Genomic DNA, 27,061 nt, shown 5'->3' on the forward strand with positions numbered 1-27,061 from the left:
AAACATAATACATTTGTGTTTTTTAAAAAAGGCCTTTCAATCAATAATAAAGCTATTATTCTCCTGGTTCTTTTTTTTCGCCAAAAAACTATATATAGGAATGGGAGGCCATATCTTTACTTTTGAGTGAAACCAGAATTTAAATATAAATAATATATCTGTATGGAGAATGAATCAATCAAAAATTAATGGGGAAACCATAAAGATATTATGGGGAAACTGACTGCATCGGCGCTTTTTCACGGCGTTCGATTAACCAGGGTACCGAATGATGATGTCAATATTATACTGAAAGGTAAATAGTACACACGATTATTCAACGTTGATTGGTTGACCGCAAGTCGTGCCATAAAATATCAAAGGACAAAGGTTGATATTGTATAATATATTAGGCAACAAAATAAATAACAGTACTGGTGGTTTATGATAAAAGCGACAGTGGATCAGCAGCAAACGGAGGAGGGAAATTGTTAAAGATGTTGGGGTTCGAGCAGGCATGGACGACGATGACGGATAGATACACGACCTGGCAGATTGCAGGACCAGGATCTCTTATCCTCCATGAGGTATCAGAAGCAGTATTGCATATACATGTATTAATTTTATACATATTATCAATATTCACGAATATACTGTATACCTCCCTGTGGTGGTGATACGGTGCTCATCGTTTTGGTAGAGGTGTCAATTAAAGTGGTATTTTTTAGGTGATCCCAGAATTTAATTCATTACTTAGCAACGTCGTGTCATTTTAATAACTACATTTGTTATTCTATTTAATAGATGCTGTATCTGTTAATATGCCTTCCTGGATTCGTATTCCAATTCATACCATATATGCAGAAGTACAAGATACAAAAGGTAGTATTTATTTATGTTAGGAATATACTGTGTTATCATGGCGGCGCACGTGCCCATCAGGGTCCCAAACCACAAGTTATCTGATTGGTTCAATGTTTAACATGTTTATTATGATGTTGGTGACTGCGCTGCAAGGTGGTAATTATAATGTGTCTGGTTTTTACAAAAGGCGCGATCCTCGTACAAAACCTAGCTCTGTCTACACTTTTGACAATAAAAGTGTGATGTGCCCAATTATGGTAGTGATATGCCCCAATATGGTACTGCCCAGCAAACAATTTTACGTTTTGGTAACGTTATAATTACGTTATTTTTTGGTTATAAAAACGTTTTCTAATAACGTTGTACGAACGCAAAAATGTCGACCTTTTTATACGACTTTTTAACGTCCAAAATAACGTTCAAAATAACGTGTTTATAACGTTTTTTGAACGTCCTCAATAATGTTCATAAATAACGTGTTAAATACGTATTTATAACTTCTACAATAACGTTGCACGAACGAGAAAATGTCGACCTTTTTATACGACTTTTTAACGTCCAAAATAACGTTCAAAATAACGTGTTTATAACGTTTTTTGAACGTCCTCAATAATGTTCAGAAATAACGTGTTAAATACGTATTTATAACTTCTACAATAACGTTGCACGAACGAGAAAATGTCGACCTTTTTATACGACTTTATAACGTCCAAAATAACATTCAAAATAACGTGTTTATAACGTCTTTTGAACGTCATCAATAATGTTCATAAATAACGTATTCAAAACGTATATACAACTTCTGCAATAACGTTGATAAAAAACGTGTCCTAAACGTTTTTTTAACGTTTTATGTAATGTTTGTAAATGACGTGTTTGCAACATGTTTTTAACGTCCAAAATAACATTCATACATAACGTATGCAACGCGTTTTTATAACGTCCTAAAAATGTTCACAATTAACGTGTTAGGAACGTGCCTTCTACGTTTGTAAATGACGTATTTGCTACGTGTTTTTAACGTTCTCAATGTTTTTAAATAACGTATGTAAGGCGTAATTATGACTTTCGCACATACGAACTAGTAACGTTCATTATAACGTACCAGATACATTTTCAAATCGTAGTTTGATAATGTTACATCGTAAACTTTTTACCACTGACGACGTATTTATAACGTCCATATTTGACGTCCTGAAAATGTAATACTGTACTTAGTTATATACAACGATTTGGCTAACGTTACCACATATTATATATAGTGTTCTGCAGATATACGCGTTACATAGCTCGTTATTTGTTAAAACATGTAGTTAGTACTGTATAAGACATATAAAAACAAGCAATTTAAAATGAAATATTGTTTTTGATTTATTCTATTATCTGATTAAAAAAGACATAATGTATTGCAAATAGCTTAAGAGGTAGGAACTTGATTATTATTAGAGAGCTTTCGCTATTTTTGATCAGGAACGAGAACCAGCAGTAATTACCCGTTCTCGATGATACGGAGATCGATAATGAGAAACATTGTTCTTAAACGAGAATGAGCAAATTTGCCTATAAGTCGTCCTCCTCTCTGCTGTCTGGCACATTCCGTTCCTGAAAAGATAACAAATTGTAAAACTAGGTAAATAAAATTATCTCTTAGCAGCAAGTCTTTAAAAAAAATGTTAAGTGTTACTTGTTTACAAAATTTTATTATTGTCATTCTAATCGAATTTTCCCCACGTTTAAATTATAAATGATTTTGGCTATTGACTATTTGGTGTTTTTTATGTGGTTGCACATTCCCTATTAAATTTACATTACAGTATGTAGTTGTTATGTTTATTTCGTATTGGATAGTGTTGTTGGGTCTAAATACCAAGCCCTATCAGTATAGTACCAGACGTTAGTTGTAATTGGATAGTGTTGTTGGGTCTAAATACCAAGCCCTATCAGTATTGTACCAGACGTTAGTTGTAATTTACTTTATTCCAACATTTGTATCCCGTAACTTTACATTAATTATTCGTTTGAGGGCGATTGTACGAATGTGTTTTATTGCTTTATATACCACTTGGTGAAACTGAACAATAATGACTAGTATCTTTTAGTTTGTAAACTATTTAGTCTTTAAACTGATGCGGACTATAGTAAACTTCATCATTACAATATGAGTGATACGTAAAAGCATGGAGGAATAAGTTATTTCGCCATGGTAAAAAATAAATAAATGATAAATCAAATTAAATTTATTCTTACCTTGTATCTTGAGCCACCTGGTCAGTTGGGAGCGTGCTTCAGTGTTTCAGCAATCTCTATCTCACATTGCTTCAATTTTTTGTGGGTGAGCTCGCATACACGATTCTAAAGATGAACAATTTGAATGAGAGTTATTAGTCACAATGTACACATTTAAAACTTTAAAATTCTGTATTAGCAGTAAACATTAATGCCATTATGACATAAATTGTTGTTAGTAAATAAACGACTTATAATTTAGAAAGTTCAGTACTTTTACATTATGCGCGCGCCGAACACATAAGTACTAATGTGCATGAGCACATTTGGTTTTAAGCGTCTAGTATTATTTGTCTTATTTGACCTCCTTTCACACTTCTTTGTTTTTTTTTAAAGTACAAGTATCCCTATATATTTTTTTCAAATTAGTTTGATTACCTTATTGTTTATTACTATGATACCTGTTATCATTGTTTCACATAACTTGTGTGTGAAAAAAATTGAATAAAAGAAAAGAAAAATTGAACTTCAAATACAAATTGTTAACGGCTACTTAAAAAAGGGGTATATTACCAATCATAGAGTCCTACAGAGAAGCGACCGATGTTTCTGTTATTTCTTCTATCTTGTCATTTGCTACGATAATAAAAAGAAATATTTCAATAGGCATAGTCTGTGAGAATATACCTGTTAGCCCCCTGGTCTATAACTTGCCAAAAAACAAAGTATAAATATTAGCAACTACTACTGTATACTTGACAACATTATTTCGCAAGTACTGTAATAATGAAGGTAACTCAATGTTTAAATTAGAGCAACTATGACTTACTATGTATTGATACCGACTCTTGAGCCATGCTGTCATCACTTTCACTATCTCTATAATTAAATTAAAAATAACACATTATTAATTTAACATAAGTCTTTGTTTAAATTGATTTTCTTTTAAACGCTTAACTTAATTACTTTTTGGTTCCATTTTTTCCAAAAGTATTCCCAAGATGAGAAAGAGAAAACATGACAGTATGGGTTTTGCTAAACCCCGCAAACCTCCCAAAAAACATAGCAAACCCCACTGAACTAATATAAAAGTGATTGAATCATGTACTGTACGACCCACTGGGTATATCCATGTAAAAAAAAAATTAAATTTCTACTGTTAACTACTTATTTTGGGGGTAAAAAGAGAAAACAAAATATTAAATTGTTGTAAAAATACTTTTAACTGAAATGTTTAAATGAATATTTAAATTAAATATATTGAAATCTTTTTTAAATGGAGAAATACATTTGATTGTTTAATTAAGGAAATGCATGGAAGAGTTGGCAAGTAAGCGACTTTTTTATTTTTAAATATTCATCTACAAAAGGGAGCCGGACTCATTTTAAACTGAATAAATCATATAACATAAAAATGACATAATGTTTTAGCACAAAAAAAACAGTAAATTGTCAGCATGTTAAGTTAGTACTGTAGCATATTTAAAACAACAAACAAGTGCAATTTTGTGAATGATAAATAAAAATAACTCACCGAAAATGTGTCTATAAAATAGAAGTTGATGATGATTTGGTTTTGATTGAGTTATTTTAGGCTATGCAGTCTTCTAAAATCTGTACAAAAAATGTTGATAGTCATAGTCACCTTTTCAAATTAGTAAAGGTCTTGAGTTATTTCATATTTCAAGAATGTTTTTAATGATGAATTTATCGGGTGCCGAATTAATCTAGCCAAAGCCTGATATATAAAGAGTTACGACATTGGATTATACTGTAGTCACGTGATATGTAGATCAATTTTATGTCAAACTTGTCTCCGTTAATACCATTAATAAAATTAATTACTAAAATAAAAACGGAATATAAGCGTTATTTCATAGACAAAAAAATCTAAAAATAATGCATGAACTACAGGAAAATGCTCTAGATAAGATAAGATAAATTTATTGAACGAACGCTTTTGTATCAGCGGCACACGTTTATAAGACGGTGCGTTCATTTACAAGGCAATGTAAAAACAAAAAGAAAAGTATCAAAAAATAACATTTAAGTCTTAACTAAGAAGCGAATTATACAAGTAAAATGAAATTAGTAAAAACAAGGTAATCTTACATATCGAACAATACTTAACCTATATGATGGAGTTAATGTTATTATCTATTTATTATCAGTATTATTAATATTTTCAAGTTTTAAGCGAATATATTATCATTATTATTACTAAAAAAAAAAAAAAAAAAAAAAAAAAAAAAAAATATATATATATATATATATATATATATAATTGCTAATTGATTTATTATACTGTTATTATTAAAATAAATGCCACTTTTATATGATTATTTGTTCTTATTATATTTAATATTAATAGTTATTTGTAATTTAATTAAATGTGATACAATTTTTATTATACTATTTAGTCTTATTTTTAGTACTGTATTATTTATTTATTTTATTTAGATTTAGGTTACATTATATAATTTTGAAAAAAAAAAAAAAAAAAAAAAAAAAAAAAAATATATATAAAAATATAATATATTATTGAATTAGATAAATGGTAAAATAATGTTAGTAGATAATATGGTGGGCGGTAAATATTTATATATTATATATTAAGTGTAGTCTTTCTATGTCTCCATGCAGCAGTTAAGTATTGTTTACAGTGATAGTCTACAATTTCACCGATTCTCTCAAATGGAAATTCTAAATAAAGGTCATCAAGTAAAATATGATGTTGGTATTCGATTGTACCACTTCTAAAATTCTCCCAGAATGTATCATAACCACAATACAATAAATCCATTTTTAGTAAGTTAAAATGTGTTTCTCTTACATTTTTAAGGTTTGAACATTCAAGTAGAAAATGGTCTGTAGTTTCAATTAACTGATTGTTGCATAGCTTGCAAAAACCAGTCTCATTTTCTGACCATGTATTTTTTCTACCTTCTAAATCAAGAGAGTTAGACCTCGCTTTAAACTTTAAACTAATGGAATCAAAATTCACCATATCAAACATGTATGTCTCTGCTTTAGGTTCATGTTTATATTTCAAATATTCGGAGAGGGTTGACTTTGTTTTTGCACCTTCTAACCATTCCTTGATATTTTCTAGAGAGTTGGCATGTGTAAAACTCTTGAACCATTGACTTTCCGGATTTAAATTAAACTTATTTCCTAAATCAAATTTACATAATAAATCTTTGATATGGTTAATCCACTTCCATTTCACCTTATCTTCTACATCCATTATAGATCTACATAGTAGTTTTTGCCACCTTTGGTCATCCATATTTTTAATTCTGTTAAAATAGGACATCCTAGATTTATTTTGGATGGTGTAGAGTGTCTCCCATCCTAGGTCACCAATCAATGCCGCTTTCGCGACGTTTCTTGGTGCCTTCAAAATAATTCTAGCCATTTGGTATTGTAAATTTTCTAACTTATTTAGTGAACCTTTAGAGTTACATAACCATATTGCAGAGGCGTAATTAATTGTTGGTAATCCTATCGTTCTCCATAAAAGATCACCATAGTATACCCTATTGAAATCATTCTGATTGTTTATAATAGAGGTAATATAGGCTATTATCCTATTTCCCTTTTTGATTACTTCATTGATATTGTCAGAATCTGTATATGAACGTGATATTATTACACCAAGATATTTATACCTTTCTATTTCTGTGATATATATGGCTCTTGATACAAAATAGACGGGCGCGCCCTCAGCGTGCGAATTCTTTGACACAAAAATGGCTTCTTATTTTCAATGTCGTAACTCTTTATATATATATGGCTCTGGTCAAAGCTAGTCATTAAGGTCGTGCTAACAGTGAACAATTTACATGGTTTAGAAACTACTGTACTATTCATTTAGCAAAAAAACATATGCATGTTATATTTAATGGATCTCACTCCATCATCATGACCATTTATAACTATTAGTTAATTTACAACTTTATAACATTAGTAAGTAATGATAATAATAATAAACGAAACCTAGTCTATAGGCCCATCCTTTGTAAATACTAAATAGTTTAATAAGTACGGTAATTAAACGTCAAATGTGATCACTGTAAAACTGTAACAGTTTATAACCAGGTCTAGGCTAGGCCTAGTAGTAAGCCTAATTAGATTTGGTTTTCTAAAAAGGTAGTATAAATGTAACATCGCAAAATTGTATTATTTATTGATAATGTATTCCAAACAATAAATAAATAAACCATGTTATGTTAAATAAATATTCACGGATTTTTTAATATCTAGTAACATAGAGATATTATAATATCTATTATCTATTATACACTATAATATCTCTATGCTAGTAATTACATGATAAGCAACCTACATTGCATTGTTTTCTGTAGGAAAAGATACAAAGCATCGTCGATTAACCAAAAATTAAAAAGCCTCAATATATAACGATTAATGAAACAATAACTCACCGCAAATATATTGGCTTGATAGAAGTTGTTGTTGATAATAATTAGGATAGTTTACTTGATTTTTTGAACGAGCTTCTCTTTTTCCGCAGCAGAATGCAAGTGACACGTATGTATTTAGAATTTAAATCCCGCGCCGTGTCGAATTTATTATTCTGAGCTCCGTCTGTGATTGGTTGATACCCTGATAAATTATTTAAGAAGGCGCAGTGCCGATGACTCAAGCAAGCTTTTTCAATGGCGACGTTTCACCTCCACGAATACAATTATTTATTTTGAACAAATAATGTTTGTAGCTCTAAAACAAATTGACTAGACTTCTATAGTTTGAACCTATACTTTATAGATCCATGGTTTGATCAACCCAGTATTATTGTAGACTATTTAGCCCTATTTTAGCATTCCCTATTTAGCATTATTGCGCTTCATTTATGATTATCATAACCCTTTATTAGTAGATTTTATATTATGTGAAACTTTAGTCTATACTCTATATGTAGCTCTTCACAAAATAATAACAATAATAACTTAAACCCAGGTTCTCAATTTTAGCTACAAAATCGATGAAACACAGAATTCCAATAAAATAGAAAATGCTTTTTTTAATTATAACACAACTGCTTACTTTTAAAACTCAATACTAACTACACAGAGATCTGACTCATATATCCAATTTCACAGTATTCCATGATAACACAGGCTATAAAACTTTCTTATTCCCCACCACAAAACCCACAAAATTGACCAGTTGTTATGGAAACCTAGATAAAGGAGGTACAATCTTAATTAATTCAGAGTGTGGAATGTGTAAAATCAAACTATCATTGAGGATATACAAGCTACTAAGTAAATATGAACTTAAATACAATAAGATAACAAACAATACTGCTTTTAGAATATCGCTACATATAGATATTTATCACCATTCCTAGAGCCTAATAATTGAATTTCTTTTTATTCGTAAATTTAAATTTACTTATTTATTGGATAGAACATCCCATAAAGAGCTTTTATCTTTAGATTTACTTGTACAAGTTAATAACGTTGACCTTATACTTTATTCTGTAATTGTTGGCTTTCTGGAAATTAACGACCTTACATTCTTGTAATGTATGATCAAGTTACCGACATTAGCAATAAGCTGATCAACAGGTTAACTATGCATTATTCAACAGTAGGCCACTGGCCCAAGTACCATAATATAAGATAATAGGCCTACATAAAATTAAATGTAAGTAGCAGTAAAAGCATAATAGTTAGTTTTCTTTTTATATGCGAAAAGGGCAAATTATACCAGGTTATTGATACTTTTTTATTTTTGTTATTCATTAGTAAAAATATAAACTTTTCTCATTTTTCAAAAAGCAGTGACTAATTTCTTTGTAGTTTGGACATACTCAAACAAAGTGATATTCATTTCAACCTCGTTACATTTGCAAACTTTTTATCTAAAGAACGGAAATAAATTTGATATGTGACATATGTGTCATACAAGTCAAATTATAAGGTGAAATACAAAATATGAATGAATAAATGTATAGCTGTATATTAAATAAAAACACAGTTAAGCAGAGAATTATGATAGTTGGTAATAAAAATGTAATCAGAAGGAACAAAAACAAACATATATATCGGTCAATACTGTTTTGTCTTTAAAGTTTTTAAATTGTATTCTAAGATCTGTTTGCCAATGCGTTAATGTTGACCTATAAATTAACTTCCATTAAGTTACCATGGTAATTAACGACGTACCCTCTTGTAATAGGATAGTACAAGTTGCAGAGTAGAACTCGGGTTAAATATTATAATGTACACCGCATCGGCCGTGTACTTTTTAAATGTTAACATTCAAATTTGTAATCGTTTGTGTTTAATGAGTGTATGACAATGACTATGTTTTGTTTTATAATTTTATTTATTTTGAATACACAATTTAATGAAAAAGTGAGATCAACATTTCTGAATTATCTTACGGAATTATCAATGGAACTATTTTCAAGATGAAAAATACACTGTTCTAAGAACCAACGTTTGTTAAAGGAAATGAGCTACACTGATGACTAATTATGTAATTGTATTCATCCTAATTTAGATAAAATTAATAATATTTATACCTACTATACTACTAATTAATTCAACAGAATAATTCTGCAAACATTTAAACATATTATTATTAAGTAATATTTCATGTTGATGACATTGTAAGCCCTATTCAGCATTATTGCGCTTAAGTTTAAATACTATGACTAGACTATCCTACCATCTTTGTTACTTTAGTATATTTTATATGTGAAACTTTAGTTTCTGAAGATACAATAGTTTTTAAAATAACCGGCTCAGCTACAGTGATTAGGTTCACTTAGGTTGACCCTGGTCTCCCAAATTTGTATATGTATATACTGAAATAGACCGAATAAATCGTCGTCGACACCACGAAGTGACACTAACCGCGTAATTGATAAAAACAGCGTTTCGAGAAAAACGCGATTGAAGAAACGAGCTTCACAAAACACACGATTTCGTCCTCAAAAAAATGTCACTAAGATTTTTAATTTACATACATACAAAGTTAGACAATCCAGCTACCCGTTACTTTAATTTAATTTTAATCATATTAATTAATTACCAAGTAAATTAAAGTTAAACTTTAGTGTCACTTCGTGAAACCGAAAAATTCATTTCCCTACGTAGTTTACGCTTACGAAGTGACACTAACGCAGTTAGTGTCACTTCGTGAAACCGCAAATTCGATTTCACCGCGTATTTCTAGTGCGTTGGAAGTGACACTACTGTGTAATTCATAGCTTTCCAATGCAATGATCCTACATCATAACAATTAAGTATGGTCCTTGATAAGTGAACACTATTATATATACATTACAAACATGCATGTCTCCTTTAAGCCCTGCCTGCACTATCCGACTTGCTTCATCTTCCATTTCCATCAAATTTTTGCTCAAGAACCATCTCTTCCTTATTTATTACATGGCCATCTCCTCGGAGATGGCCATTTAATGTATTGTTTTCATTGATTTCCCTTTTGATTCTATTCATTTTTCCATTATTTTAGTTTGTTAGTTTTCATAAATTCTATTTATTTTTATTAAATTTTTGTATGTTATTGTCTTATCAAATTGCATTTTTGTGAGGTTCTCTCTATCTAATGATCACCTTCGACTGGAAGGACCACCCTAGTAAAATATTGTTGAAATAAATAAAATCAAACTTAATGTGACCAACATTAATTTGATGTGCTTATATGGACACAATGGCATAATATCACTCCATATTTGGGCACATCAAACTTTTTTTGTCAAACTAGTTTGATAGTGCAGAAAGGGTTAGGTTATTTATAAATGAAACAACCACATCAAATAAATCTAAAAACATAGTTTGACCTACTTTAACACTTTTAATAAAAACATCAAATTACATAGACATATAAATAGGCCTATCTGGAATGTACAGTAAGCATAATGTACATATTCATATTTTTTTTCCATATTATTAAATATTATTTATTTTTTCAACATTGAACGATTAATAATTCAGTAATACAATTGGTATTTCAGCCAGTATTAATTTATATCAAAAATTATTCTCTATTGTTATAAATCATTAAATACTTAATCAATGTCGTTACATTATTTTTTTTCTATTACCAGTATGCTTTTTAATTTATTCAATCCATTGTTCTGTGATGTACACATCATCTAAAATGCTCATATACATAAACACTTGCTACAGGCTGCCTACATACACCTCCCCCATTTTTAAACCTTGAACTTGATACCTTCTCCCTTAAATTGATGTAGATAGATTGCTTGTTGATCGAATTTCGGTTGTTCCCCCTTATCTTATTTTCTTGAAACTGTTCTGAAAAAAAAAACACATTTTAAAAATAACAGTGATTTAATTCTTATTGTTAAAAATCAAGCAGAGTAGTTTAGCCTAGCTATTATATTAAAGAGTCTACTCTAGCCAAGTAGTAGTACTACTACTACTACTACTATTCCCTGGGCATACGCATACTCTAGTTTGTTAGGCCTAGGCTAGGCTTAGAGGACCTAACTAACTAGGCCTACTAACCGAATAATGTACGCCAGGCCAGATGCTAACCTAGGTAGATCTGGGCAAGCTAGCTTTGCCTAAACGTCACAGTAAAGTATAGGTCTAGGCTAGGCCTACCTACTATGCCTAGCTAGTAGTAGGCTAAAGTGTGTCAAATTACTGTTTTATATTAATTATAAAATAAATATATAATAGGCCTCGACATGAGGAATACATGAGCAGACTAAAATTCTTTAAATAAACTAATTAACTTACCGTCTTTCTTAATGAAATGCAATGTTGTGGAGTGTGCGTCCAGATCCTCCTAGCTAGGCTGTAGGCTAGGCCCAAACAGTAAACAAACGCGCAAAATTCATTACCAGTGTGGCGCTCGCAAGCAGCACATACGGGTATTTAATAAATAGTGTCACTTCGTAAAAACGCAAATTCCATATGATGGTGTTTTTTGATATTGTCTAATTAATGTAATTAGTTAATTAATGATATTTGAATGTGTAAATTTTGTGAAAACATAGAGTTCGATATACATAATCAAAATATGGAAGAAAAATTTTTTTCAAAAATTCCAGATTTTTAGGTTAGTGTCACTTCGTGATGCCGACGACGAAATAATGAAACTGTATAATATAAACTGTAATAATTAACTATCATAACTGGACGTACGATTCTGTTTCTTTATATAATGAATTGATGGAGTTGACCTATACATTTAAGACCAGTTACCATGGAAATTAACGAATACCTTCTTGTAATATGATCGGTACAAGTTGGGAGTCTAGCAAGCCGCACCATTATGTTCAATAAGAACGTATTCTTCAGAATTTAGAAATAAATTAAGCATAATTACACCATACAAATTAATTCGGAGGATTTAATTTAAGGGACATTTCATGCTTTCAATTTACCAATAGGCCCACTCATTTGCTTAAAATACATTGACAACTTATTCGTTGTCAGCTTTCCTGTCTTCCTTTTTTTCAATTTGCATTCTCAAACTCAGGATTTGGAAAGTGAAGTGAGTTTTATTTTAAAATATGGGTCTCTCAGCCAGCTATTTTGTAGTCAAACGGCCATAAAAACTGTAATTCTTATGCCTTTCCCGTCTTTATACTAATAAATATGGTCCCGTGAATCGTTATTGATGAAGTAATAGCAGGGGGTAGTTTAATTACACATTAATTACATTATACAAAACACAACAAAATAAGAACACAGGATTACATTTTGAAATTAAAGATTGTATCTAAAGGGCGGAAATAAATGTGATAACATATTAGGTGAAATACAAAATATGAATGAATAAATGTAGCTATATAATAATATAAAAACACAGTTAAGCAGAAAAGTATGATAGTTGGTAATAAAATTGTAATCAGAAAGAACAAAAACAAACATAATATCGGTCAATACTGTTTTGTCTTTAAATGGTTTTAAATTTAAGATCTGTTTGCCAAGCGGTTAATGTTGACCTATACTTTAAATTCCATTCTAGGAGGTTGATTTATATAAGTTACCATGGTAATTAACGACATACCCTCTTGTAATAGGATATCTGCACAAGTTACAGTGTAGAACTCGGATTAAATATTATGTACATCGGCCGTGTATTATACTTTTTAAATGTTAACTTTCAAATTTTTAAATACAATACAATCGTTTGTGTTTAATAACGCTCTTTAATGAGTGTATACTTATTTTGAATACACAATTTAATGAAAAAGTGAAAAATACACTGTTCTAAGAACCAACGTTTGTTAAAGGAAATGAGCTACACTGATGACTACTTATGTAATTGTATTCATCCTAATTTAGATAAATAATGTTGCTTTATAGAATTCGATTGTTTGTTGAGAGTAGATTTAAATACTTTGATCAATATTATTTCCTTCATGGTTAACCGATTCCCTGAGATCATTGGTTATATTATTCATAAAAGTCACAAATAAGTACTAGATTCACCTAATTAATAATATACCTACTAGTACTATACTAATAATTAATTCAACAGAATAATTCTGCAAACGTTTAAACATATTATTATTAAGTAATATTTCATGTTGATTACATTGTAAGCCCTATTCAGCATTATTGCGCTTAAAAAGTTTAAATACTATGACTAGACTATCCTACCATTTGTTAGTATATTTTATATGTGAAACTTTAGTTTCTAAAGATACAATAGTTTTTAAAATAACCGGCTCAGCTACAGTGATTAGGTTCACTTAGGTTGACTGGTCTCCCAAATTTGTATATGTATATACTGAAATAGACCGAATAAATAATGAAACTGTATAATATAAACTGTAATCATTAACTATCATAACTGGACGTACGATTCTGTTTCTTTATATTAATGAATTGATGGAGTTGACCTTATTCTATACATTTAAGACCAGTTACCATGGAAATTAATGACTACCTTCTTGTAATATGATCGGTACAAGTTGGGAGTCTAGCAAGCTGCACCATATTATGTTCAATAAGAACGTATTCTTCAGAATTTAGAAATAAACTAAGCATAATTACGCCATACAAATTAATTCGGAGGATTTAATTTAAGGAACATTTCATGCTTTCAATTTACCAATAGGCCCCCTCAATAGGCCTAATCTTCCTTTTTTTCAATTTGCATTCTCAAACTCAGGATTTGGAAAGTGAAGTGAGTTTTATTTAGAAATATGGGTCTCTCAGCCGTCTATTTTGTAGTCAAACGGCCATAAAAAACTGTAATTCTTGTGCCTTTCCCGTCTTTATACTAATAATTAATATGGTCCCGTGCAATCGTTATTGATGAAGTAATAGCAGGGGATAGTTTAATTACACATTAATTACATTATACAAAACACAACAAAATAAGAACACAGGATTATATTTTGAAATTAAAGATTGTATCTAAAGGGCGGAAATAAATGTGATAACATATTAGGTGAAATACAAAATATGAATGAATAAATGTAGCTATATAATAATATAAAAACACAGTTAAGCAGAAAAGTATGATAGTTGGTAATAAAATTGTAATCAGAAAGAACAAAAACAAACATATATATCGGTCAATACTGTTTTGTCTTTAAATGGTTTTTAATTTAAGATCTGTTTGCCAACGGTTAATGTTGACCTATACTTTAAATTCCATTCTAGAAGGTTGATTTATATAAGTTACCATGGTAATTAACGACATACCCTCTTGTAATAGGATATCTGCACAAGTTACAGTGTAGAACTCGGATTAAATATTATGTACATCGGCCGTGTATTATACTTTTTAAATGTTAACTTTCAAATTTTTAAATACAATACAATCGTTTGTGTTTAATAACGCTCTTTAATGAGTGTATACTTATTTTGAATACACAATTTAATGAAAAAGTGAAAAATACACTGTTCTAAGAACCAACGTTTGTTATTAAAGGAAATGAGCTACACTGATGACTACTTATGTAATTGTATTCATCCTAATTTAGATAAACAATTTTGCTTTATAGAATTCGATTGTTTGTTGAGTGTAGTTAAATACTTTGATCAATATTATTTCCTTTATTAGACATTTAGATAAGATTTTAAAGTAAATATGCAATGATATGTTGTTTCCTGTTGTTGTATTCATTAATGCGAATTGCCAAATGCATGGGGGACTTACAATTAATTCCTTTAATCTTTGCATTATCTCCTGATATAGTGTAGTTAGTTTATACCTCCATGGTTTAAACTACACACATGATGTTAGCTATTCCAAATCCACTATAAAATACTATTTATAATGCGATGTAAATGACGAATGTAATAATATGAAATTATGGAAATTTTAATTCACGACTGCTTTGATCTCACTCTCCACTAATATACCAAAATGAACAATAATTGATCTTTTGATTAAGAAAATTTAACTAGCAGCCAACGTTTCACCAATGAAAATTACTGTCAAACCCAAGAAAATATCATAGGTGCGCCTACTTTTTTTTATTTGTATTATTTATATGTACTACACAAATGTTATAATGTAAAAGAAAAATACTAGTGTCAAGTTTTTTTAAAAATTAACTTAGGCGCACTTTTAGTAAAAAAATGTTGTAAATGTATTTTAGAACCATAGGCATCATATTTTGAAAAAATAAAAATGTCCAAATCATCTAAAATTCTAGTAAAGTGCCCAATTTTTATACTAAAGATAAATAAATACATATAAAATCATTGTACCAAATTTGAACAAAATTGAAATTGGTTAAGTATTTTTCCGCGATGGTTTTTTAATTATGTTTTTACAGTTTTATTTTATCCAAATAATACTAAATATCTATTACTAATAAATATCTAACTTTCCGATATATTGTATTAACATTTTGGAATTAAATACTCTTTTATGAGTGGAACACACTTATGCTATTAAATATTAAATGTAATGTAATTATTAGTCATTAATTAGATATTATTTGACTTTTTTTCCCGTTAATTGAAACCTACGCGAAATAATATGAGAGGACGCTGTTTTACTGGTAATAGATATGGTTATTGTGTGTTCTATTCTTCCGCTCGAGTATTCTTTAACCCCACAGGCTACATCGTTTAGATAGCGAGATCATAAATATTTTTGTATTCTTATACTATAGGAAAGGTAATTCCATTTTGCTAAAGGAACCTTTAGAAATACAATAGCTTTTATTTATTTGTAGTTTATTCAACAAGAAACGAAAACTAAATATCTAAATAAATAAAGTATAGACATAATTAATTAAATTAATAAGTACTTTTAGTACAATAAAATATATTACCAATGGGCAAAATGTGTAGCATTGATGCCATAAAAAATAAATTGACGAGTCTCGGTAAATATGTAGGCTTAGCTCGTGGTTCAGTGTAGCGGAGGAAATTCACTTTAGCTGCGTATCCTTATCACCACTCCGCGATAGAAATTGGCCTAACGGGTAGGCCTAGGACTTGTAGTGTGGGGGGCCTAGCAAGTCAAGTAGAGAGTGCCTCGGCCAACCTACGTTCCCTAGTAGGTAGAAGGTTAAGTTAGACCATGCCATTTAGGCCTACTATAGCGGAAAAAATTTCTGGTGGTTCTACTTTTTTATTTGTATTAAATGATTTATCAAAGCCTAGGCCTATACCTACTTATACTACCTAGTAATGAACTAAGAATTACTTCGACGGGAAAATATTTATCGACGGAGCAAAAAATATCTCCATTCTTAAACAATAAGTTGACGAGTCTCAAAAAGTGTAGGCCTCTTTTGCGTGGGGAAATTTGATTGATGTTGTATTGTAGAAATTGTACTGTATAGAATAGCTAGTAGTAGGAGCTAGTTTTTTTGGAATGTGGAAGGATGTTTTCGTATCAAATTAGATTTGGATACAAATTGTTTTTTTTCTAAAGACGTGGTTGCAATACAATCATGTAATTTTGATAATAAGAGGCCTACTAGGGTAGGCATGACAGATCTGTTTTATTCTTCTTTCTTTTATGGGAACGGGATTTTTAGGGTGTGGGGGGGGGGGGGGGGGAGGGGCTGGGGCCTAACAGGCTAGTAGTATTAGTAGGCCTAGGCCTATATTTAAATAAATTTTTGTTCGGAAATAAAATACATAGTTTATAAACACAAATTATTCTATAAAAATATAAATAGGCCTAAATATAGTAAAAAAACCTAATTTAATGTAAGTTTGTTTTTTGTAAGACGCGCGCACAGATTGAAGGAGACATTTATAAAAATAGTCATTTGTTTGCGCTTTTAATAGCGTATAATTTAAGTAATTGTTATTAAGATTGTTGTTCAAAATAACTCTTAAATTGAGGGCGCGATCGACAAACCCGTTAAATTATCCAGAGAGGGCGTACTCCAGACTAAAAAGTGATTCCAACAGGAGGGGGAACCAACAAGATGCCGGCCGTAAATGTGTTCAAAAACATTATTTAATATAAAAAATACTAATCTAAATAATAATCAAAACACAATATGTTACGTTAATAAATAACATAAAAACTACGTTATTATAATACGTTTTTATAACATTATTATTACATCTTAAAATAACGTTATTTTATAGTTTGTACTTTACGTTTTTACAACGTGTTTGCCGAACGTTTGCTTTGAACGTTGTATAAATGTTATATTTGGAGTTAATCAAGACTTTAACATGTTATGTTAATAAGTAACATAAAATATACGTTATTATAATACGTTTTTATAACATTATTATTACATCTTAAATTAACGTTATGTTATAGTTTGCATTTTACATTTGTACAACGTATTTCACAAAGTTTGTCTTAAACGTTGTATAAGTGTTATACGTTACGTTAATAAATAACATTAAAACTAAGTTATTAAAAAACGTTTTTATAACATTATTGTTACATCTTAAATTAACGTTAGTTTATAGTTTGTTTTTTACGTTCGTATAACGTATTTCTGAACGTTTGTCTTGAACGTTGTATAAATGTTATATTGATACGTTATCAAGTCGTAAACATGTTACGTTAATGAATAACATATAAACTACGTTATTATAATACGTTTTTATAACATTATTATTACATCTTAAGTTAACGTTAGTTTATAGTTTGTATTTTACGTTCGTATAACGTATTTCTGAATGTTTGTCTTGAACGTTGTATAAATATTATGTTGGTACGTTATCAAGACGTAAAAATGTTACGTTAATGAATAACATATAAACTACGTTATTATAATACGTTTTTATAACATTATTATTACATCTTAAATTAACGTTAGTTTATAGTTTGTATTTTACGTTCGTATAACGTATTTCTGAACGTTTGTCTAGAACGTTGTATAAATGTTATATTGATACGTTATCAAAACGAAAAAATGTTACGTTAATGAATAACATATAAACTACGTTATTATAATACGTTTTTATAACATTATTATTACATCTTAAATTAACGTTAGTTTATAGTTTGTATTTTACGTTCGTATAACGTATTTCTGAACGTTTGTCTTGAACGTTGTATAAATGTTATATTGGTACGTTATCAAGACGTAAACATGTTACGTTAATGAATAACATATAAACTACGTTATTATAATACGTTTTTATAACATTATTATTACATCTTAAACTAACGTTAGTTTATAGTTTGTATTTTACGTTCGTATAACGTATTTCTGAACGTTTGTCTTGAACGTTGTATAAATTCAGATTCAGATTCAGATAATATTTATTTAGATAATAATGAATGAATATATACAAAATAGAAAAAAGATATTAAAGTGAACATAGATAAAGCAGTAATTGGTAGTCATTATTATCATGGATCCCTTCTAGAAGTTAAAAACTTGTCTCGTAGGGACCCATAACAAAACACATTACTAAAAAAATAAAAATAACCTAGAATATATAATTATATAATTTAGGATAAAAAATTACAGTATAATAACATAACTAACATCTTCTTTATAAAAATTATTTAAATTATATTTCAATAGTTTCATGATAATTATAAATGAAATAACTACCGATATTGGTAAATGAAAAAAAAATATGTATACATAAATTATAATTCCAGTATATATATAGTATATACTATATATACATTATATATAGTATAGATTAAAGATTGCAATAATAAACAACAACTAATATTTTGTGTAAGACATAAATAGTATATGAGTATAAATAATGATAATAAGCATATTAACTAAGCAGTATAATATTTAGATATATAATGATTCTTTAACTTTTTTCGGAAAGTAAATAATGATATTGACGTTTTGATATTTGGTGGGATATGATTCCACAAATTAGGACCTGATATAGTTATAAAAAATTTAGTTTTTGTAAGTCTAGCAAAAGGAATGTTTAAATGAGAAGTTCTTAAATTGTAATTGTGAAATTTGGTACGTTTACAGAGCATATCAATCATAGAAATAGGAAGTTGGTTTTTAAAATAATTAAACATAAAACTGGCAACTTGAACATTGTGGATATCCGTTAATTTTAATATACCAAGACGTTTAAAAAGGGGTTCAGATGAGGTTCTATATGGTGAAAAAGTAATAATTCTAGCTGCACGTTTTTGTAATTTAGTTAATCTAGCAATATTAGAAGAGTAATCTGCAGCCCAAATAATGTTACAATACTGGAAATAAGGAAGTACAAGTGTGTTATAAAGAGAAATTAAAATATTTAGAGGGAAGAAGTGCTTAAGTCTGTTAATAATACTAATAGATCTTGATATTTTTTTCGAAACGTAATTTTGATGACTGGTCCATTTGAGGTTTTCATGAATATATACACCTAAAAAAAGTGTTTCAGTTTTGCGTTCAATTTGAATTCCGCCAAGAAGTATATTTAGGTCATCAACTTTTAGTTTACGTTGAGAATTGTGAAAAATTAAATAATTTGTTTTAAGAGTATTAATAAGTAATTTGTTTGAAATAAACCAGTCACAAAATTTTGTTAATTCATCATTGAATGTAGTAAATAATAAATCAATATTGGAATTAGAGTAAAATAAGGTGGTGTCGTCGGCGAAGGATATTACTTGCAATTTGTTACTGACATTAGCCAGATCATTAACATAAATAAGGAAGAGCAATGGCCCAAGCACAGATCCCTGTGGCACTCCGCAAGTAATATCCATCGTCGACGATGTACAAGATCCTAATGCAACATATTGTTTTCTATCTTTCAAATAACTATTAAACCAATTCAATGAAATACCTCTAATTCCATAGCACTCAAGTTTTTTAATTAAATTATCGTGATTAATAACATCGAAGGCCTTTGAAAGATCAATAAATAAACTTAATAAATTTTCTTTTGATTCAAATGAATTTGTAATATTATTAATAAGATCTAAAACGGCATGGGATGTAGAGTGATTTTTTCGAAAACCATATTGGCGTTTATTAAGTATATCAAATTTTGTGAGATAATCAGAAAGTTTAGAATACATGAGTTTTTCAATAATTTTGGAAAACACTGAAAGTAGTGATATTGGCCGGTAATTAGATAATTGACTTCGTTCACCTTTCTTGAAAATGGGCACAACTTTAGCTAGTTTTAAGTGTGTTGGAAAAGTGCCAGATAAAAAAGATGAATTTATACAATGGGTAAGTTGGTGGATGATTAAGGGAGATATAGATTTTAAGACACGAGCAGTAATACCGTCAGATCCAGACCCTTTATTAGAATTTAGATTGTATATAGTTAGGTTAACATCATCAATTGAAACTGGGCTAATATAAAATGAGTTGGCAAACGCAGAATGAAGATAAGATAATGGATCAGTTATATTAGTTGGCATACTATTAATAAGATTAGGACCAATTGTAGAAAAATAGTTGTTAAACGATTCACATATCTCTTTTTGAGTTTTGTAAATATTATCACCGTCTTTAATTAGATTCGGGTGCTTGTTATTATTATTACCTTTATTTAAAACAGAATTTATTACAAGCCATGTGTTCTTCAGATTACCTTTATATCTATCAAACTGGGAAGTATAATAATTCTTTTTAGCAGTGCGACAAAGATTAGTGAAAATATTATTATATTTTGTATAGTTTAATTTGTCATTATTACTACGTGTGTGCATATATTTGTTATAAAGTTTATGTTTCCGAGAACTACATTTTAAGAGAGCAGATGACATCCATGGTTGTTTAAACGTTTTATTTGATTTTATACTACTTTTAACCAAGTGTCTGGAGTGGATATTTGTAAATTTTTCAATAAATATATCAAAACTCAATCTTGGGTCACAATCAAATATCATAGACCAGTCTTCACCTTCTAAATCAATCGATAAGGCATTTAGGTCGTTTATACGAAATGAATAGTTGGCGCTATTATCATCAAGGTTTTGATCATTAATTTCTTGATCAATGAACTGAAATATAGGAAGGTGGTCGGAGATATCATTAAGTAAAACACCAGCAACTATTTTATAGTTAGATTGTTTGGAATAAAAATGATCAATCAAGGTGGCCGAAGTTGAGGTAATCCTAGTTGGTTTTGAAATAGTTGGAAAAAAAGAATGGGAAATTAAGGTATTTAGGTAGGTGTTTGTTAATTTATGGTTATGGAATTTTAATAAATCAATATTGAAGTCTCCCATGAGATGACAATTTTTGTTTTCATTGTTAATTTGGGTTAATACATTATCGACGGATTTAGTAAAAGAATCTAGCCCTCCACAGGGGGCTCTGTAAATAATGCCTATAATATCATTTTTTGTCTTTGAATTTTCAATCTCAACAAAAAGTGATTCGGAAAAGTCGTCTGGTAATTTTAAGTCATTTCGAATTGTAATGCTAATATCATTACGTATAAAAAATGCAACTCCTCCGCCAATTTGATTATTGCTTCTATTGCTTGCAAAGAAGGAGTAGTTATTAATGAAAGGAATAGGGGAGTTTTCATTAAGCCATGTTTCACTGATACCGATTATGGAAAATTTGTTATTAATTGAATTCAAAAGGCATTCGAGATCATTAACTTTATGCGTAATACTTCTAATATTAAGATGCAGGAGAGATAGTTTAGTATTAAAGGATGTATTAAACTTAGAATTAAATTGTGAATAATCATAAAAGCTGCATTCATCTAGGGTAACTGACTGTGAATTGAGATTATTAATTAGTTGATCAAAAGATTCATCATATTTGTCATTTTCATTGTAATTAACTGGATTAAAGGTTATGTTAGAAATATCATTGTTGTTAGTAAGTTCAGAGTTCACATTAAAGTCATAAAAAGGAAGTAAGTGAAGATAATTAACATTCATTAACAATAGCTGCGTATAGCGTTATCTAAAAAAGAAATACAGCAATAAGCATGCATGAGACTGTATACATTAATACATAATTAATGAGAAGCAAAATAAACAATTCTTGAAATAAAAATATATTATAGGTAATATTTCGGTTGACGGTAAGTAGAGTCAAAGTAAAGTTAAATTATTGCGACGACTAGAATTACTCAGTAGCTACGGGGGCATGTGCTTCCTTGAGGTTCGGGTAGTATTTGGCAAGATGATCCATGTCGATGAATGTGCGAACATAACCATTTGCATCTATGTAACGCAATTTGTCAAGGTGGAGCCAGGCCTTTACTTTGTTGGAATGCAGGTATTTCATCGATGAGTATAATGCCTTTCTTCTACTTATCACTCTGCTGGTAAAATCATTATTTACGTAGATGTTATTATCTTTAAATTTAGGTCTCACTTTTGGAGCTGCCTTGCGTACTCTTTCTTTGGTGGAATATCTGAGAAAGTATGCAACAAGTGGTCTCGGTTTATCCCTGGTGGTATTACGTGGTCCAACTCGATGGGCTCGTTGTATATCATCATTAGCGATTTTGATGCCGGTGGTATTGGAAATAAATGAGGAAAGGAAATTAACAGTACCTTCACTATCCTCCGCTTGTTCGGGTATGCCAGTAAACCTCAGATTGTTACGGCGTTGACGTCCTTCTAGGTTGTCGATTTTGTCGCGTATCTCTTCTATGCATTCCGTAGTGGATTGCTGCGTATCCTCGGCAATATCCTTCAGCTTAACATCCATGAAATCAGAATTTTCCTGCATATCGGCGTGCAAATTCCTCAGTTCTTTTTGTAAACCGGTGATTTCAAGATTGAGGATGGTAATGTCTTTTTCCAAGGAGACAATCTTGGTGACTGCGTCGCATAATGTAGATTTAATATCAGCAATGGTTTTGCAGCCCATGATTGACTTGATGAGAGTCGACAGCCAGGTGTTCGGTTCAGCGGCGCTAATATTTAAATTAGAAATATTTGGCTCTTTGTTTTCCACGTTGGCCATTGTAGATGTTTAGTTAGAATAAATAACAAAAGTGTACCTATATTTAATGCAACCGATACGTTCACTATCCAGGTAGGTATACAGGTCTCATGCAGTTAGTAGCTTATCCTTGCAACATGCTATCACAGGTAAGCGAGTACTGTGTTATATTGGTACGTTATCAAGACGTAAAAATGTTACGTTAATGAATAACATATAAACTACGTTATTATAATACGTTTTTATAACTTTATTATTACATCTTAAATTAACGTTAGTTTATAGTTTGTATTTTACGTTCGTATAACGTATTTCTGAACGTTTGTCTAGAACGTTGTATAAATGTTATATTGATACGTTATCAAGACGTAAAAATGTTACGTTAATGAATAACATATAAACTACGTTATTATAATACGTTTTTATAACATTATTATTACATCTTAAATTAACGTTAGTTTATAGTTTGTATTTTACGTTCGTATAACGTATTTCTGAACGTTTCTCTTGAACGTTGTTTAAATGTTATATTGGTACGTTATCAAGACGTAAAAATGTTACGTTAATGAATAACATAAAAACTACGTTATTATAATACGTTTTTATAACATTATTATTACATCTTAAGTTAACGTTATTTTATAGTTTGTATTTTACGTTTTTATAACGTATTTTTCAAACGTTAGGTCTGAACGTAATATAATTGTCACATGTAAACGTTATTAAAACGTGAATATGTTACGTTACTATACAACAATAATCAAACGTTTCTCAATTACGTAAATAAAACGTTGTGAAAACGTTTTTGTAATAACGTAATTTTATTCACATTATGTAACGTTTTAATGACGTTGTGACAATGTACTTTTGTAACGTTATTATCGAAAACCAAACTATAACGTTCGCGAATGTTGTCATAACGTTATGTGTTTGCTGGGTGATTGGTTCAATGTTTAACATGTTTATTATGATGTCGGTGATTGCGCTGCAAGGTGGTAATTATAATGTGTCTGGTTCTTACAAAAGGCGCGATCCTCGTACAAAACCTAGCTCTGTCTACACTTTTGACAATAAAAGTTAGTGTGATGTGCCCAATTATGGTAGTGATATGCCCCAATATGGTACTGATTGGTTCAATGTTTAACATGTTTATTATGATGTTGGTGACTGCGCTGCAAGCTAGGTGGTAATTATAATGTCTCTGGTTTTTACGAAAGGCGCGACCCTGCGTACAAAACCTTCTAGCTCTGTCTACGCTATCCAAACTTAATTATTTGAAAACAAAAGTGTGATATGTGCCCATGGTAGTGATATGCCTAAATATAGTAGTGATCATGTCCATTAATGGGCACATTTTTTTGTCACACAAAGTTTGATTGTGTAGAGGGGTTTGCTCATCAAATCGGATAAAGTCAAAAGTATCATTTACTACTATTGTCATTTTCATGTTTGATTTGCATATTTTCTATTTCTTTCTACCCAGAGACCAGAAGGGTTTGATTCACAATGGAGGTGTTTCAAACTTCTAATGTTCAACCATTTTGTCATTCAAGCACCCCTCATTTTTGCTATTCATATATACACCATGGTGTTTGACATCGGATACGATTACCAGTCAATGCCAACATGGTATAGTTATTATATAATTTTTCTATTTTTTATTTTTATTTTTTCCAATCAGCATATAAAATAGTTAAATACTTTATTATGCCGCATGTGCATGTAAAATAAACAATTAAATAAAGAGTTATGATCCTTCAAAACTGCTTTAAAAGATATATGTCCCACAATAAAATCAAAATCATTTCACTTATATAAAGACAAAAGGAACGGTTAAAAAAACGTTCTCTGACAGATAATTTAAATATTTTTTGTCTTAAATTACATTTTATTCAGGCATTTATTTTTTTTTCTCTAGTTTTTGGTCAAAGTGAATAACTATTAGGTGACATTAAAATGGCATATTAAAAAAAAATTGTAAAAAAAAAAATTTTTAGGGGGACAATATATCTTTAAGTGTTATTGTTTTTAAATAATTTCTCTCAAACGTCAGAATAACTTTCGTGGAACTTTTGCCTCAAGCATTCTTATGTATAGTTTAACAATCAATAGACGAAAGTTCTTTTATTATGCTTTATGAGGGACGGAACAAAATTATTTCAACTTCCGTTCGGCCTATAATTAATTCTCTTTTTAGGTACTCTCTGCTTCTCCAGTTGTATGCATGTCTGATCCTGGAAGATACTTGGCATTACTTCTTACATCGTGCGCTCCATCACAAATCCGTTTACAAACACGTACACAAAGTTCATCACAATTTCCAGGTAAGTTTTATGATTCAAAGACTAATTTCAACAAAAGAAAGAGGCTATCATTGGGCTAACGCAGTAGGTCTACAGTTGATACGTGACTGAAAACTTTGTCCGTAACACAATGAAGATATACCATTACACCAATTAATGTTTTCTGTAATTGTTTATTTTGTAGGCTCCGTTTGGAATGGTTGCTGAATATGCCCATCCTGTTGAGACTGTAGGTAGGTATTGAAATCAGAGCAGCGTGAGGGAAAGACATTTAAGTCATGTCTTTTTTATTCTCAGCATCATGTATTATGGGGATTTGTTTGATATTTATATTATTATTATGTATAGTTTTTTATTTGTTTTATAAATTTTAACTTGTACTCTATACAAACAATTAATGTGTTTCTCTCTGTAAATTTTAAGCTGGGACTCCTGGCTTGTGAGGCCTAGAGCTTCATTGTCTTTGTAGTAGACCCAGACGTTTTTTGTCGAAATAAAAGAGAGAGAAAGAGGTATGTGTCCCCGTTGTGCCTTGTGAATGAATTGATATAAGAAATTTGATATTTTTTCCCTTTAAAGTTCTTGGATTTGGCTTTTTCATCGGACCGCTACTGTTCTGTACTCATCTCATCTTACTCTGGACGTGGGTCGGAGTTCGTCTATTGGAAACCATCGACGTTCACAGTGGCTATAACTTTAAATGGAACCCTCTTCATTTGTTGCCATTTTATGGAGGTACTTCAAAATATAAAAAAAATGTTCATTTTTTTTCAGCCAACGAATTGTTATCTACTGTATTTAACCATGATTTGTTTGTTGTCCAATAGGAGCCGAGTATCATGATTTCCATCACATGAATTTCCATGGTAACTACGCACCGACGTTTACCTGGTGGGACAGGATTTGTGGTACGCATGTGCCGTACCAGGAGCACAAGAAGAACAAATTAGCCAATAAACAGAATTAGTGCATTTTATAATTTAGTGCAATTTAAACTACAGGTTATGTTATGCAAGCCAATAAACCACTGCTAAGTGTTATGTATAACAGTTTGGGATCACTTTAATAATCAATTTCAAAACCAGTGCAATGTTATTAGTAATTGATTTAAGATCCAATCAGTGCAAAGTACTTAGTAATCGATTTAAGGGCCAATCAGTGCAAAGTACGTTTGTTGAAATAAGTTCACTGAACTGAACTGAAACTATGTTAATAATTAACAATAAATAGGAGAGAACTTGCACGTTTAACGTTTACTAGAGACAATTAAATTAAGTCAATCAAGATAATTTATGCTGGGATACCATTATTATCGGTGATATTATGCTTTAACAAGTTGTATTGTATTTTATAATGAAACAAGATTGAATATGTTGATTAAATGTGAGAAATGCAGTAG

At 30.0% G+C, this 27,061-nt stretch overlaps 1 protein-coding gene and 1 long non-coding RNA gene across 3 annotated transcripts; one reads left to right on the forward strand and one right to left on the reverse strand.

Moving 5' to 3' along the window:
• Positions 1–387: 387 nt before the first annotated feature.
• On the forward strand, positions 388–27,012 carry LOC140041027 (methylsterol monooxygenase 1-like). Its single transcript, XM_072087388.1, has 7 exons — positions 388–566; positions 784–861; positions 24,843–24,988; positions 25,557–25,683; positions 25,847–25,895; positions 26,242–26,397; positions 26,490–27,012. The coding sequence occupies exons 1-7, from the start codon at positions 477–479 to the stop codon at positions 26,627–26,629; spliced, it is 786 nt and encodes a 261-aa protein (XP_071943489.1). The 5' UTR covers positions 388–476; the 3' UTR covers positions 26,630–27,012.
• Positions 1,255–8,678, reverse strand: LOC140041029 (uncharacterized). Of its 2 annotated transcripts, XR_011842806.1 has the most exons (6): positions 7,515–8,678; positions 4,604–4,683; positions 3,899–3,948; positions 3,643–3,705; positions 3,091–3,195; positions 1,255–2,445 (listed from the first exon to the last, which is right to left on the reverse strand). It is a non-coding gene; the product is annotated as an uncharacterized lncRNA (long non-coding RNA). The 2 variants fall into 2 exon arrangements; XR_011842805.1 differs by lacking the exon at positions 7,515–8,678 and having other exon boundaries at positions 4,604–4,947.
• Positions 27,013–27,061: the final 49 nt, after the last annotated feature.

This window comes from Antedon mediterranea, chromosome 2, assembly GCF_964355755.1.
Source record: "Antedon mediterranea chromosome 2, ecAntMedi1.1, whole genome shotgun sequence".
Lineage (NCBI taxonomy): Eukaryota > Metazoa > Echinodermata > Crinoidea > Comatulida > Antedonidae > Antedon > Antedon mediterranea.